Consider the following 16,175-nt stretch of genomic DNA (forward strand, 5'->3'; position numbering starts at 1 on the left):
CTTTGGATTACGGACATATTTCCCCATTTGTATGAAGCTGGACTCTAAGGAGGAATACCTTAAAAGTGAACTTTAAAAAGAAGAGGACCAAAAAGGACTTTTGCACAGAAAGATCACAGCATTGATTTATTATTTAATTGTGGGCATTTATGTTGTGTGTTGTATTAATTATTTTGTTCCATTTCCCCTTTCCTCCATTTATTCAATATATTTTTGGTACAAGATATTGCAGTCTTTGGTCTCATCATTCACACCATCTAGGCTCCATAAAGAACTATTTCTTCTGCGCGTCAGTCAGTAAACTCATCCATTGAAATAAACTAGTCCTTAAATAACTTTGAGTTACACAGTGGCAAATGTAATAGAGAAAGACACAGGGCCACCTGAAATCTGTCGTCCTATCTGATTCAAAACCAACATGTAGGAGAATCTGGAATCTTTGATTTTGAGTTAAAAATAAAATATGGGTAAAATGCAGAAATGTTTTTACTAACATGTACTAACAGAGACTTGGAGGAGAGAGACCTAATGTTTAATAATCCACATTTCACTGTTTTACTCTTTGGTTCAGATGTGGATACTGTATTGTTCTTTCTTTGTGATTGTTTATGTTTAAGTTGTTTGTTGCTGGTTTTTAGTTTGTTTTTTGTCTGTTTGGAAGCTGACACAGTCTCTATGGAGATGGGTTTTTGGGGGGTAGCAGGAGGAGAGAAGCTGCAGAGAGGCGTGTAAGACTGCAACTCTGCTTCCTGGTCCCAACTCTGGATAGTCATATTTTGGGGGGTTTAATAAACTACTACTGCATGATGTAAAGCTGAAGTATGACACAGCTTTATGAACCTCCTGTTATCCTGGTAGACGAGTACAGCAATAAATCTTTTACTTGAACATCTTCTGGCTCCAATAAGCTTTGAAATGTGACCATGAAGTTAGAGACACACTGACTGAAACCCACAGCTGTGACTGTGGATCACATCCACACACAGTGTAGCTGCTGTCTCTGTGTGAGGTCTGTGTATATATGTATATATTTATGCTTATATTCATATTCTCTTATTCCCCTTTATTTGATATCCTAATTCTGTGCTGTGTAAAGATTTGTCGGTGTTCTGCTGCTACAAACTGGATTTCCTGGAGGATAAACATGAGGGATTCATAAAGTTCTATCTCTCTGTTAAAATCCCCCAAAATAAATGAAATGTGAATTTCAGGCAGACGTGTTTTTAAAAGAGTCTCTTTAATGGAAAAATGTGTTTTTAAAACCAGCCAATAGGAGCGTCTGTGGATATCAGCTGAGGCTGAACTCAGGAACACCATCACATATAAATACACAGAATTAAATCACTAGATAAAAGACGTCATTAAATAAGGATCAAATCAACATGTCAGAGGTCAAAGGTCAGTCAGAAGAGGTGTGGTTAAACACTGGCAGTGCAGTGACCTAATGCAGTTTGGTTACCGCCACGGGAAAAGCCCCGCCCCCTCTGAGCCGCCGCTGTGTCCTCAGCACATCCAGGAGCAGCAGGTCAGAGGGGGCGGGGCCATGTCAGGACTTATTTTAAGTAAAATTTAAAGTGGAGCGACGGCAGGAGTCACACAGCAGTAACCAGCTCTGTCTGCCAGGGTCAAAGGTCAAACAAGTCCTGCAGCTGACCCACACACAGACTTACACTGATCCACAGAGAGTGATGAATCCACACATCACTCGGCTGGAGGAAGCTGGGTTTTGTTAGATTATAATATTATTTTATGCCATGTTATACCCCTAATTAAAGATTGTGAATTATTATGTAGTTTTAGTTTGCATTATTCTCCTGAATTAGAAGAAGCTGATAACTATTGCATTAGTTAAACTGATGTGCATTATATTAAACTGCTGATTTATTGTGAATGAATGATATTGTTTTATGATGCATTATACTGCTGAGTTATAAGAAATACTGTTTGCAGAAAGTCATCGCCTTATTTGTCTGATTAGAAGAGAACATGCTGGAGTTTTCTGCCCCATCTCAGCAGGAGCAGATAAACAGGGAGCCAAGGTCGTAGCTTAGGCGCTGTGTGAGAGAAAGCATGTGAATGTTTAGGCTTTTATGATAAGGTGGAGGCACCAGAGGCTATAAGAGTTTGAGCAATGCTCCACCATTTTGAGATCTGAGGCTGTCTGCATCAGTGTCCATCTCCCACGTGTGTGATCATTAAAATCATCGTTTGACTCAACCCGGCCGGACCAGTGTTGTTATTGTGGTTTTTCTCTTGTCTCCATCCCCAATATTTTGAACTCGTAACATTTTCCACACCGTCCAATCAGAAACTAGTGTTGACGCTGAGACCCGTCTCTGTAACAGGAAGTCCATGAACAGGCAGACCCTCTGCAGCAGGCTGACCTGTGACCTCTGAGACAGAGGGAGGAGTTTGTGTCAGCAGGGGGCGCTGCAGCATCGCCTGAGAGCTTTAAGAACAACAGCAATAAACAGGAAGTGAAAGTCACACTTCTGTTGGTGTGCGTTATCAGCAGACCCCACCCTCTGCAGGAAGCTGAGATAAGAAGCAGCCAATCACAGAGCAGAGAGCATGTGACTTCCTGTTCCTGCTGTTACTGTGACAACAGCTCCTGGGACAGAGAGCAGCTTTCTAAAGAGGAAAGATGTTGCTGTCACCCCCGGGTGTCATGTGACCCACCTGATGTACCGATTTAAGACTGTAAGAACAATAATAACAACATGTTTTAGTCAGGTGATCCATGCAGAGCAGATCCATGTGACCAAACACAGCTGGATCACATGTTTCCTCTCCTGGAAACAGAAAGCCTTCATGTATAAAGGCTCATGTACCCACTGAGCCCTGCTCTCAGATCTGTGAGGCTTTAACAAACAACAGTTTAAAGTCATGTTTAGCATCTTCAGTCAGTGTGGAAGGTCACACACTTTCCTGAGTGTTGAACCCTGAACTACTAGCTGTTCATGTCAGCCTGGACATAAATACAGACCTGCCTGCTGTCATAGACCCCAGCACTCACATGTTACTTATAAGTGACTCATATGTATGCATGTATATATTGTGTATATTGTGCTATTTCTTACTTAGTGTGTTGTGTCTTTGTTCCTGTTTGTGCTGCAGCACTGTAACCTAAATAATTTCCCCTGGGGATCAAAAAAGTATTCTGATTGTGATTAAATGAAAGCAGTCAGAGCAGAGGACGGTGATGTAAGGAATGGGATTTTAATCAGCCAGTCTCCTTTAACTCTCAGCATCACAAAGTAATGTGGTAACATCTGGACTGATGTGTTTACTGTCAGCTAGTTTAAATGCTGTAGGCTGCAGCCGCTGCTCTAACACTATAACTGTAACAGGGCTCAGTGCTGCTTCTAACAGTCTGAGCTGCTTCAGGCTTTATTTGTGAGGAGCACAGCAGCTTACAAACACGTGGCTGGGCCTGGACCCAAAGGAGTGTTTGTTAAAGCCTGCAGTGAATCCAGCAGCAGAATGATGGAAATGCAACACAGCAATGATGAAGAGGAGCAGCATTACAGCCAAAGTCCAGTTCATACAGTTAGGTCCATAAATCAAATAAGGGAAAATAAAATGTTGTTGGATGCACCTGTCTGCACCCTTAATGCTCTCTGGTCGCTATGGTAACGCGTAAACATTTCTTTCAAAATAAGACACACGACTACAACACGGGAAAAGACCCAGGGAAACGAAGTTATCGATAAAAACCCTGAAAACCATTGTTGGATTTATATTTTATCATTGTCATTGTTATTGGGGAATATCTAACCATATATGCTTAGAGGTGTAGAACCAATTGTGTAATGATAGTAGTCTTTAAAGACTTTGTGTGACTCCAGAGTGTTCTGGCATTCACACCCACGTCCTGGGATCATGGGAGAGGTGCTACCTTCTTATTGTTTTGTGGTAGGATGTCTGTTTTAGTCTAAGTGCCTTTTGTTTAGATGAACTGCTGGACTTCCAGACCAGCAGGTTTAGGGAAGTCGTTTATGGGGTCACACTCTGACTCCACACACACACACACACACCTACATAACATACAGACTGGTACCTTTGTTCACGTGTATGTTAATGAACCTATGTATGTTCATGTAACCTCAATAAAAGAACAGTGTTACGAGGGAACGGACGAGAGCAACTGTGGTCAAGCGAAGGAACGGCATTGGTCCAGTTCTCTCCCGTGCACGAGAAACATAAAGAACTACTCGTGTCTTGCTTTGCTGTGTAGCTGGATTGAACGATCCAGCGAACAGGTTTATGCTACAAACCTATCAACCATCAATTTCACACCGAGCCTCGACTCTCACGGCCTGGTACCAAACGACTCACGGACCGGTCCGTGACCCGGGGGTTGGGAACCGCTGAGTTAACGCATGAGTAGTTCAGGGCTGCACGTCATTTTCATTGTTAATATCTTTGTGAAAAGCACATTGATGTGAAAATCTTCATGAGAGTCAGAGGCCCTACAACACGATTAAAGATTCATTCAAAAGAAAATCACAAGTTATTATCATCTTCAGAACATTTCATTAAACATTAGAGACAGACTGCTGAGTACATCTCATCTCTATCCAAACAACCTACAGTCCACAAACACATCATGAACCAGTGCTCTGGGCTGTGGTCTGTCCCCAGTTACATGGATCAGCTGGTTCCCTGGAGGTGACTGCTGCTGTGGTTTGGAGCGGATGAATAAACCTGAACTGAATCAGGTGTCCAGTTACTTTTGGTCCCTTTAAACCAGGTTGTCACATGTTCAGCATGTGAAACTCCTCCTCCTCCGTGAAAACGGGTGTGGGTCACAATCAGCCAAGGTTTTGGGTGAACCCATTGTGAGATCTAGCCCCACGCTATCATGTGATTTCCTGTGATCAAATGTCCCAGGATGTGAGTGGGCGTTAAGACGTCCATGTCCCTCTTCAAGCAACTTAAAGAAGTCCAGACGCTTTTCTTTCCAAGCTCCTTCAACAACATCATTCATAGAACAGCTTCCAGCTTCTTTTGCTCGGCTACAGTTTGGATGGATTTGCATTTAAAGATGCAACAAGACTAAAATGGTTAGGGTCAGGAGGTCAAAGGTCAGAGCTCCTGTGGGTCTGAGGGCAGCCTCACGCTGGAGAAGGATGAAGGAGTCTGACCTGAGCCAGTGTTTGACATGAACACATCAGCACTGCTGTCAGTGAGCCTAACGACAGCCGTTAGCATCATTTCAGTGTTTCAGTCATAAAAACACTTCCTGTCACTGTGGTGGTTACAGTGACATCATGCAGTTTGTGCTTTGACCTCCAGAGGGCGACAAATCAGCACAGACAGAGAGCTCCATTCAAACTTTGCTGCCATCAGGAATAATTCTTCAAATATAATCATCAGTGTTTGAGCAGTTATGATATCAGGGACAATCTAGACATGTGTGACAATACTGAACATGTCACATGACACACCTCAAACATCATGTGATCCACTCTCAGTCTGCACTTTCATTCATAACTTCAACAGGTTGAAATGAGCTTTGAAGAAACATCAGTTCAGTGCTGAAATATTTAAACGCTGCAGGAAGAAAAACAACAAAGTGATGACGGATGTTTGTGCTTCAAACAGGAAAACCAGCAGAAATAAATCACAGCCTGCCAGAGGTTTGGAGTTTCCCAGGTGCAACTGAACGCAGCACAGTGTTCCAATGCTCCTGATTGTCCTCAAACGTCTCTTTGGGTGTTTCCTTCCTGCTCAAAGTTTTCTTTCACTTCCTGAACTTCGTGGAGTGGAGCTTGTTGTTGGTGTGAAGAAACTGTAAGTTTGCTTTGTTTCCTCCTTTAACAGTTTGTCTTTAGGAACTTTACTGTTTGTTCAGCTCGTGTTTGATTTCTTCACACAACAAACTGTGTGTGTTTGTATTTCCGGTCTCTCCATTAAAGTCAGTGTGTAATGTTTCCTGGCTAACATCAGCTGTGTGCAGCTTAGTTCAGCACAAATCTGCCGCTCCATAGTTCACGGTAACGGACTCACAGCTGGACCAACGAGGCCGAGTGTGTCCGCCACTCTGAGCTACGTTCGTGTTTGTGTACTTGTAGTTTGTACTTTGAGTTCACTCAGAGCCCACAGAGGACGCAGCGTACGTGATGACGTCACAGCCCTTTACCTCCTTTACTGTCACTGTGATTAATATTTACACACGAGACACCTGCAGAGCTCTGACGCTGAGCTAGCACACAGCATGCTAACGCTAAGCTAACGCTAAGCTAGCACACAGCATGCTAACGCTAAGCTAACGCTAAGCTAACACTAAGCTAACGCTAAGCTAGCCAAGAAGCCAGAGTGAGTTAAAGCTGAGTAAACACTGACCCCAGACCAGCACCGTGATAAAGTGAGCTGCTGCTGCTGAACTTGAACAGGTAACAAAGTGATGAGCAGTCAGGCTGCAGGTTTCTACCTGTTCATGTTTCTACAGTAGAATCACTTTGAAGTGTCTTTGTGCTGTTTCATCTTTGATTTGTGTTCATAAACACTCAGAGAAACATCACGTGACCTCATCAGGATCTGTGTTGGTGTGTGGGGCTGTACCTCAGCTTTATGTTGTTACATGCTCATTTGTTCATTTTACACAGTAACATCAAAGTAATGTTATGAGGAGTAATGAAGTAACGTACTCCATTACTTTTAATCAAAGTGTTCTGTGTAATATGTGTAATAATGACTGTTTTGAGTAATGACCAACACTGATCACAACAAAGAGGAAATGCCTCCAACATGCACAAACATTTGAGCCACAACATGCAGTTAATGTGCACAAATGTCTTTGATATGCTGCTCAGTGATGGTGGTGACTGTCAGAGCAGAGCTACTGAGAATCAATAAGTAATATCAATGATGGGATCAGAATCACTAAATTCTTCTCATCCCTGTCAGTATCATACATGTGCTGTATAATGTGATAAATGTAGAGGTGCTGGCTGTTCTCTCACTCTGCTGTTTAGCTGTAAAGGACGCCTCCCTGCCTTTGTCTCATTCATGACCTTTAATAGTCTCTTCTAACATGCAGAGATCTGTATGATCTGTTTCATAGAGTCTAACCAGCCTGTACAGGTAACAACAACAGTCACTGCATCACTGACACACAAACGTCATCTCTGTCAATAACAACATTCATACATGGAATAAAAACACATCAGTGGATCATTGCTGGAGCTGATGTTTGTGCTCCTGGTGCAAAGGCTCTCAGTTTCCTCCTTGAAATAACATCAGTGGTGGGTCAGCGACATGCTTTCTTTCCCTCTCAGGTTTAAATATCTGGGACTCTCCACCGTTTGGTTTTAGAGCTGAAGAAGCTTCTTGGATGAAACGTCTTCCAGAAACTTAAAGACGTCTCTTTTCTCTCCAAGCTCCTTAGATCACATGACCTGGATGACTGAACCTACAGACATATTGACCTGGTTTCATGGTCACATGACAGGTCAGAGGTCAGTTCCTCCTGTTAATGTGAACTCACTGAGTGTTTGTGGTTTACCTCTCAGACTGACTGAAGATGATGATGGAGGAAGAGGAGGACAGAGCAGAGTCTGCAGGGTCCAGCTGTCCGTCTGTGAGGAGTGACCGGTCCAAAGGCAACGTTCCAGCCTTCAGTGGTGAACCTGGAGCAACGAGGTCAGAGAGCTGTGATGACTCCTTTACATGTTTGTGTTTCCTGGATAAATATGACCTGAAACATCCTCAGATTGTTACAAAGATTCATTAAAAAGAAAACAATGAAAGAGAAAAGATCCAAATGTTCGACTTGGTCATTTGCTGTTTGAGGACAGTGATGCTCATATCTGTGGGGAAAGTGTGACCTGAGTGGGTTCATGTTTGTCTTTAAAGAACAGAGCTGCTCTGATTCTCTTTGTGTCTGATCTGTTAAACAGTCTGAGAGGTCACACAGAGACCCAGCAGCTAAAGCCTGGATCATACTGGCTGCTGTTACTCCATCAGGACAACACTGAACCACAGTGGTGTGGATGTAGTGGATAAATCCCACCATACTGATGCTCAGAGTTAACCACAGGGAACAAAACCAGATGTTACCTTCAGATTGTGACCTTTGGAGTGGACGATGCAGATTTCAATAGAGAATAAATGTTGTTGTTTTTCAGCTGTGAAGAAAGAATCTAATTTTCTGAACTTAAGAATTTATGATGCTGGAAACAACATGGAGACTATAACACAACATTTCCACTGTGTTCATAGAATGAATGTAAAACTGTCAGACATTCATTAAATATGCAAAATGTCCACAGAAGCATCAGAGGGTCAGACGTGAAGCACTCAGTGATTTTGATCAAATGACTCATCAGTTATTGATCTGTACTACACTGATCTACCACGTTAGTAAAGCTGGTGTTCTGGTGATGGAGGGAGACTCGGATCATGTTCTGGTTTTGGAGCAGTGATCTGCTGATGGTTCAGTTTGATGAGCTTCTTCAAAATCATCCCTGACATCACCACTGAAAGGACGTCCATGAAAACAGACTGAAAATTACTGATACAGTGGGGCAAAAAAGTATTTAGTCAGCCACCGATTGTGCAAGTTCCCCCACTTAAAATGATGACAGAGGTCAGTAATTTGCACCAGAGGTACACTTCAACTGTGAGAGACAGAATGTGAAAAAAAAATCCATGAATTCACATGGTAGGATTTGTAAAGAATTTATCTGTAAATCAGGGTGGAAAATAAGTATTTGGTCACCTCAAACATGGAAAATCTCTGGCTCTCACAGACCTGTAACGTCCTCTGTAAGAAGCTTTTCTGTCCCCCACTCGTTACCTGTATGAATGGCACCTGTTTGAACTCATCATCTGTATAAAAGACACCTGTCCACAGCCTCAAACAGTCAGACTCCAAACTCCGCCATGGCCAAGACCAAAGAGCTTTCGAAGGACACCAGGAAAAGTATTGTAGACCTGCACCAGACTGGGAAGAGTGAATCTACAATAGGCAAGCAGCTTGGAGTGAAAAAATCAACTGTGGGAGCAATCATCAGAAAATGGAAGACATACAAGACCACTGATAATCTCCCACGACTGATCCGTGTTAAGGACAGAATGAATGGGGCCATGTATCGTGAGATTTTGAGCCAAAACCTCCTTCCATCAGTGAGAACTTTGAAGATGAAACGAGGCTGGGTCTTCCAACATGACAATGATCCAAAACACACCGCCCGGGCAACAAAGGAGTGGCTCCGTAAGAAGCATTTGAAAGTCCTGGAGTGGCCTAGCCAGTCTCCAGACCTCAACCCCATAGAAAATCTGTGGCGGGAGTTGAAAGTCCGTGTTGCTCGGCGACAGCCCCAAAACATCACTGCTCTCGAGAAGATCTGCATGGAGGAATGGGCCAAAATACCAGCTACTGTGTGTGCAAACCTGGTAAAGACCTATAGTAAACGTTTGACCTCTGTTATTGCCAACAAAGGTTATGTTACAAAGTATTGAGTTGTATTTTTGTTATTGACCAAATACTTATTTTCCACCCTGATTTACGAATAAATTCTTTACAAATCCTACCATGTGGATTCATGGATTTTTTTTTTCACATTCTGTCTCTCACAGTTGAAGTGTACCTCTGGTGCAAATTACTGACCTCTGTCATCATTTTAGGTGGGGGAACTTGCACAATCGGTGGCTGACTAAATACTTTTTTGCCCCACTGTATGTTCACAATCTGAGAGTTTAAAACTTGACAGACTTGATTCAGATGAAGTTATTTGAGCAGAAACTCCTGGATCTTTATCCTGTGTTGATCTAATCCTTCATGGTTCCTCCACAGAGTGGACCAGCAGAGCTCAGAGGTTCCCAGTGGTCAGTCTGCCCAGCAGCATCAAACACAGCTGGACTCCATATTTATGGTCTGTACATGTACAACAACTACTGTTACATCTGTTCTGTTCACAGTCATCTCCATGCTGCTCTTTGTAGACCAGTGGATCGTCAGTGTGTCCAACATGGATCTGATGTTTGGCTCCATGATTTCAGTCTGATTGGCTCATTCATAAATATTCTGTTCCAGCTGCTGGAGGACAACATCATCACTTTTGTGAAGAACGAGCTGAAGAAGATCCAGAAGGTTCTGAGTCCAGATTACCCAGAATGCTTTGAGAGTCAGAGGAGCAGCAGCAGAGAGGCATTTGTGAAGATCACAGTGGACTTCCTGAGGAGAATGAAGCAGGAGGAGCTGGCTGACCGTCTGCAGAGCAGTAAGAGGATTTATCTAAAGATTTAAGCTGCTGGATAAATGAACATTTACTGATGTCTGAGATGGAGCAACGTGTTTTAAAGATTCATTCTTTTAGAATTAAGTGTTTGTTTCCACTTTCAAAAGATATTCTACATATTTCTTCTCATTCAGAACTTCAAGCTGCAGTTTGTCATCGTAACCTTAAATCCACCCTGAAGAAGAAGTTCCAGTGTGTGTTTGAGGGCATCGCTAAAGCAGGAAGCCCAACCCTCCTGAATCAGATCTACACAGAGCTCTACATCACAGAGGGAGGGACTGCAGAGGTCAATGATGAACATGAGGTCAGACAGATTGAAACATCATCCAGGAAACCAGGCAGACCAGAAACAACCATCAGACAAGAAGACATCTTTAAAGCCTCACCTGGAAGAGATGAACCAATCAGAACAGTGCTGACAAAGGGAGTGGCTGGCATTGGGAAAACAGTCTTAACACAGAAATACAGCCTGGACTGGGCTGAAGACAAAGCCAACCAGGACATCCAGTTCATATTTCCATTCACTTTCAGAGAGCTGAATGTGCTGAAAGAGGAAAAGTTCAGCTTGGTGGGACTTGTTCATCACTTCTTTAATCAAACTAACGAATCAGGAATCTGCAGGCTTGAAGACTTCCAGGTTGTGTTCATCTTTGATGGTCTGGATGATTGTCGACTTCCTCTGGACTTCCACAAAACTACAGTCCTAACTGACCCTAGAAAGTCCACCTCAGTGGATGTGCTGCTGATAAACCTCATCAGGGGGAAACTGCTTCCCTCTGCTCGCCTCTGGATAACCACACGACCTGCAGCAGCCAATCAGATCCCTCTTGACTGTGTTGGCATGGTTACAGAGGTCAGAGGGTTCACTGACCCACAGAAGGAGGAGTACTTCAGGAAGAGATTCAGAGATGAGGAGCAGGCCAGCAGCATCATCTCCCACATCAAGACATCACGAAGCCTCCACATCATGTGTCACATCCCAGTCTTCTGCTGGATCACTGCTACAGTTCTGGAGGATGTGCTGGAAACCAGAGAGGGAGGACAGCTGCCCAAGACCCTGACTGAGATGTACATCCACTTCCTGGTGGTTCAGACCAAAGTGAAGAGGATCAGGTATGATGGAGGAGCTGAGACAGATCCACACTGGAGTCCAGAGAGCAGGAAGATGATTGAGTCACTGGGAAAACTGGCTTTTGATCAGCTGCAGAAAGGAAACCTGATCTTCTATGAATCAGACCTGACAGAGTGTGGCATCGATATCAGAGCAGCCTCAGTGTACTCAGGAGTGTTCACACAGATCTTTAACGAGGAGAAACAACTGTACCAGGACAAGGTGTTCTGCTTTGTTCATCTCAGTGTTCAGGAGTTTCTGGCTGCTCTTCATGTCCATCTGACCTTCATCAACTCTGGATTCAATCTGCTGGAACAACAACAAACAACATCCAAGAAGTCTGAAACAGTATATTCTGCAGAGAAACACTTCTACCAGAGTGCTGTGAACAAGGCCTTACAGAGTCCAAATGGACACCTGGACTTGTTCCTCCGCTTCCTCCTGGGTCTTTCACTGCAGACCAATCAGACTCTCCTACGAGGTCTGCTGACACAGACAGGAAGTAGCTCACAGACCAATCAGGAAACAGTCCAGTACATCAAGAAGAAGCTCAGTGAGAATCTGTCTGCAGAGAAAAGCATCAATCTGTTCCACTGTCTGAATGAACTGAATGATCGTTCTCTAGTGGAGGAGATCCAACAATACAGGACTTCAGGAAGTCTCTCCACAGGTAAACTGTCTCCTGCTCAGTGGTCAGCTCTGGTCTTCATCTTACTGTCATCAGAAGAAGATCTGGATGTGTTTGACCTCAAGAAATACTCTACTTCAGAGGAGGCTCTTCTGAGGCTGCTGCCAGTGGTCAAAGCCTCCAACAAAGCTCTGTGAGTAAATCTGTGATCATGTTTATTTTTAAAATGTTGATTAAAAGTGGTCATAGATTTCTTCCATGACAGATCCATGTCCTAAAACCACGAGCCAGCGTAGTTGTATAGTATAAAAGAAAAAAGGAGAACTTTTGACCACAATATTGTAACTTGAATGAACTTTTGATACAGCCTTTAAACATAAAATTTATGAACAGAATCGGTGACAAAGGGCAGCCCTGGTGGAGCCCATCACCCACCGGACTTATTACTATCCAACGTATTGCCGGCTATGCCAACCAAGCTCTTGGAATGGTTGTAAAAGGATCGAATGGCCTGTAGCAATGGCCATAAAATGTTTCTCAGTTTTATTATTTTCAGTCACATCTGTTTTTGATTATTAACTGAATATTTTAAAATTCAGGCTTTTTATGTTATACAAAACATCTTTTCTTATGTCTTGTATTGATTCTGAAGGAATAGTTTTCATCAGTATCGCAGATACCAGCCTGAATTTTACTTTGTATTGGATCAGAAAGGAAATCAGTGGCATCACACATCACTTACAGCAACTTCAGTACCTCTTCATTTTAATAAACTGGGGGAGGTGCACCAAGATTCAGTATGAGATGAAGAATTATTTTTAACTGTAAGGTTGGAGAAATCTGTTGTTGGAAATTGGAAGAACAGGTCATCTTAAAAATCACTGCATTGTAGTTTTATTCAGGCCCCTTCAATCTGTGATCGCTGTTGCTTTGCATTGTAAATGCTACTATTACAAAAGTCACAAATATTAGTGTATGTGTGTGTTGTTGGGTAATAAACCAAAAGAACAGAATCTAGCAGCACCTCACTGATTTCTGCTTAAAAACAATAAAAAAGCAATAAAGCTCTGATTTGTTTGGTTGATCTTCTCTCCCTTCCCGCTTGATTTCAGACTGAGTGGTTGTAACCTGTCAGACAGAAGCTGTGAAGCTCTATCCTCAGTCCTGAGCTCCCAGTCCTCCCATCTGACAGAGCTGGACCTGGGTAACAACAACCTGCAGGATTCAGGACTGAAGTTTCTGTCTGCTGGGATGAAGAGTCAATACTGCAAACTGGAAACGCTGAGGTCAGATCAAGCAATATCGATTTTTTTTTCATCAATTAACATCATTTAATCGATTTCATTTGGAAAAAATTAACATTGAGCCAGTGTATGTTTTGTTTTTTTTAATGAATCCATGCAAGTCACAGTAAACTGCCACATTTGACTTTTGTAACATGAGGCAATAAGGATTCCAGCATGTCCTGAAACAGTGTTGAAATATTGTAAATGTAGTAGCTCCTCATGGCACCATGAATATATTTTAACACAAGTGTTTCATGTCTTCTTGTCATCCTTTCTTCAGACTGAGTGGCTGTAACCTGTCAGACAGAAGCTGTGAAGCTCTGTCCTCAGTCCTGAGCTCCCAGTCCTCCCGTCTGACAGAGCTGGATCTGGGTAACAACAACCTGCAGGATTCAGGACTGAAGCTTCTGTCTGCTGGGATGAAGAGTCAATACTGCAAACTGGAAACGCTGAAGTCAGATCAAGCGATATCGATTTTTTTTTTCATCAATTAACATCATTTAATCAATTTCATTTGGAAAAAATTAACATTGTGTGTATGTTTTGTTTTTTTAATGAATCCATGCAAGTCACAGTAAACTGCCACATTTGACTTTTGTAACATGAGGCAATAAGGATTCCAGCATGTCCTGAAACAGTGTTGAAATATTGTAAATGTAGTAGCTCCTCATGGCACCATGAATATACTTTAACACAAGTGTTTCATGTCTTCTTGTCATCCTTTCTTCAGACTGAGTGGCTGTAACCTGTCAGACAGAAGCTGTGAAGCTCTGTCCTCAGTCCTGAGCTCCCAGTCCTCCCGTCTGACAGAGCTGGACCTGGGTAACAACAACCTGCAGGATTCAGGACTGAAGCTTCTATTTTCTGCAGTGGAAAGTCCAAAGTGTACACTTGGGATTCTCAGGTCAGGATTCAGTCTTTTCTGATGATGATTTTTAAAACCTGAGTCAGGTCGATAAATGGCTTACTCATTTACAACAGACATGATTTGTTAAATCACCTTATATATGTGTGCTTAAGTTCTGTGCTGCTCTGATTTATTGCCTGTGCTGTCTTTCAGTTCAGCTTTGTCGAGTCTCTGGCAGGATTTCTTTTACATGACCTGTGTAAAAATAAAACAGGAAACACATTAAGCTGAAGTAAGATGCACAATTTGAAAAATGGGGCACAAAAAATGTTGCTGCTTTCTGGAAAGTGCGTCTAAGAAGACCCAATGGAGAAAGTGAAGAGAAAAATCAAAGGTTAAGAAGAAGAAAATGGCAGAGGCAGTTTCTTTTGGACTGCCTGCAGATGGGGCGAGACTCTAGAAACAGGGATGATTGGAGAAAATGTAAAGATGCCAGGAGATGAATACTCTGGTGTTCTGGGGATAGTGGGAGTGAGAGGGAGAGATGCCAGTAAATGATTTCAAGGATAAATTTCAGAGAATCAGAGCTAAGAAACCAAAGCAAGTGGGGAACTAAAAACATGTGGACAGACTCATAATTAGGCCAAAGACACATTAAAGGAATTATTACAGGTTTAGAAACAGGGATGGATATGAAGGAGCTTAGCATGAATTTGCATTGAGGAAAGAATAGCAACGAGCATCAGAGGAAACAGTTAGGAAAACTAAAAGGATGTACTGGCAGGAATACTGCAGTACTTTAGGAAGAACTACACCAGTTCAGAATGTGTGGAGTACATTAAAGAACATGAATGCAGACAGGAAACAACAGCAGCTGTTGTAAAGTAAATTCTAACTCCTTCATTAAATGCAGCTGGTTGAGTTGAAAACAATGGAGAATGATTGTGTTACGTTGTTTATTCTCTATAGAAATGGAGCAGAAGGAGTGCATGCAGAGCTGGACGTGGGCTGTATATACATGCGTGTATCTGTGTTGTCTGTGAGCAGAGAAAACAAAGCGCTGGAAATGTCCAGTGTATCATAAGCCAGCCAGTCCTGTTACTGCAATTCACTTCTTCACCAGAAAGTGTCACCATCAGGCTTCAACAGCAGTTTCCAGTATTAATAGTATTAATGAGCTACAGGTCGTATGGATGGGAAAATGTAGAGATGCTGGGCAAACAATATGATCAAATCCACAGTGGGAATAATTGAAGTGATGGCGGCAGGTGTAGAGAACAAAAATGAATCATATTGAAATGTTAAATCAGGAAAATCCTGGAGAAGAGGATAGTTCTAATGTTCAGTTTGTAATGTTGAATTCAACAATTTTTACATGCTGTAGAGCCATTTTTGGGAGCATTTCAGGTTGCTATACATAAATACAACCATTACAGCCTAAATTTTAAAATATGTATGTATTAAGTGCATAGTAATTACATAAATTGCAAAAAAGTGCAATAAACTACAAAAAAATTGAAAATCGTTTTTGTTTTTTTAACATATATTTCTAGTTAGAGAAATTTAAGAGGCTTATCCCTCAAAACTGTAAATACAAAAAAGTTGCAAAAAATAGTTTCCCACCACAGGAAATTTATTTTGAGTGCCTTCATAGTTTTATTTTTGAAATACACCAATTTTTATATACTGCAGGAAAAACAAAAATGAATATTATACTGCAAATTTGCAAAATAACAGTATATGCATCAAAATAAACTATTTCCAGCAGTGCAATATGAGTCCTAAGCATATGTGGAAGGAAACTGTAACCTAGGACAAGCTGATGGCATAAGATGTAAGTACAACTCCTCAGGTTTCATATGCAAAAAAAATTATTGCGCTAGCTCACGTGGTTACAGTGCTACCGGGATTTAAAAATAGTTGCGCAAAACGGGGTGTGCCCACTCTGACCAGTTTTAAAGGGTTAAAGCAAGAAAATATGGTATTAGCATTAGCTGCCAATTCCTATTCACCTAAAATTAGCATTACCTGCTAATGGCAGTCTAGTTAGCATTAA

The 16,175-nt window shown here is 42.1% G+C and overlaps 3 protein-coding genes across 2 annotated transcripts in view; 2 read left to right on the plus strand and 1 right to left on the minus strand.

Moving 5' to 3' along the window:
* The window catches only part of LOC146577050 (protein NLRC3-like), a 324,292-nt gene that overhangs the window by 302,758 nt on the left and 5,359 nt on the right, over positions 1-16,175 (plus strand).
* The window catches only part of LOC146577056 (NACHT, LRR and PYD domains-containing protein 3-like), a 200,072-nt gene that overhangs the window by 50,263 nt on the left and 133,634 nt on the right, over positions 1-16,175 (minus strand). The window lies entirely within an intron of this gene.
* Positions 1,445-14,198, plus strand: LOC146577058 (protein NLRC3-like). Its single transcript, XM_085269688.1, has 6 exons — positions 1,445-1,562; positions 10,382-10,887; positions 11,128-11,395; positions 11,720-12,179; positions 13,610-13,726; positions 14,003-14,198. Exons 1-6 carry the CDS (start codon positions 1,445-1,447, stop codon positions 14,196-14,198), a joined length of 1,665 nt encoding a protein of 554 aa, XP_085125814.1.

This window comes from Mchenga conophoros, linkage group LG3 (assembly GCF_057382185.1).
Source record: "Mchenga conophoros isolate Kocher_MC1m ecotype Shallow Benthic linkage group LG3, M_conophoros_male_GT1.1, whole genome shotgun sequence".
NCBI classification, from domain to species: Eukaryota; Metazoa; Chordata; class Actinopteri; order Cichliformes; family Cichlidae; genus Mchenga; species Mchenga conophoros.

Bases quoted from the DNA above. Each gene is read 5' to 3' on its own strand.
- LOC146577058 (XM_085269688.1), top strand. From the start codon at position 1,445: ATGCAGTTTGGTTACCGCCACGGGAAAAGCCCCGCCCCCTCTGAGCCG. The intron at 11,396-11,719 runs GTCCAGAGAGCA...TATATTCTGCAG, and splicing joins TGAGACAGATCCACACTGGA to AGAAACACTTCTACCAGAGT. The intron at 12,180-13,609 runs GTGAGTAAATCT...CTCAGTCCTGAG, and splicing joins AAAGCCTCCAACAAAGCTCT to CTCCCAGTCCTCCCGTCTGA.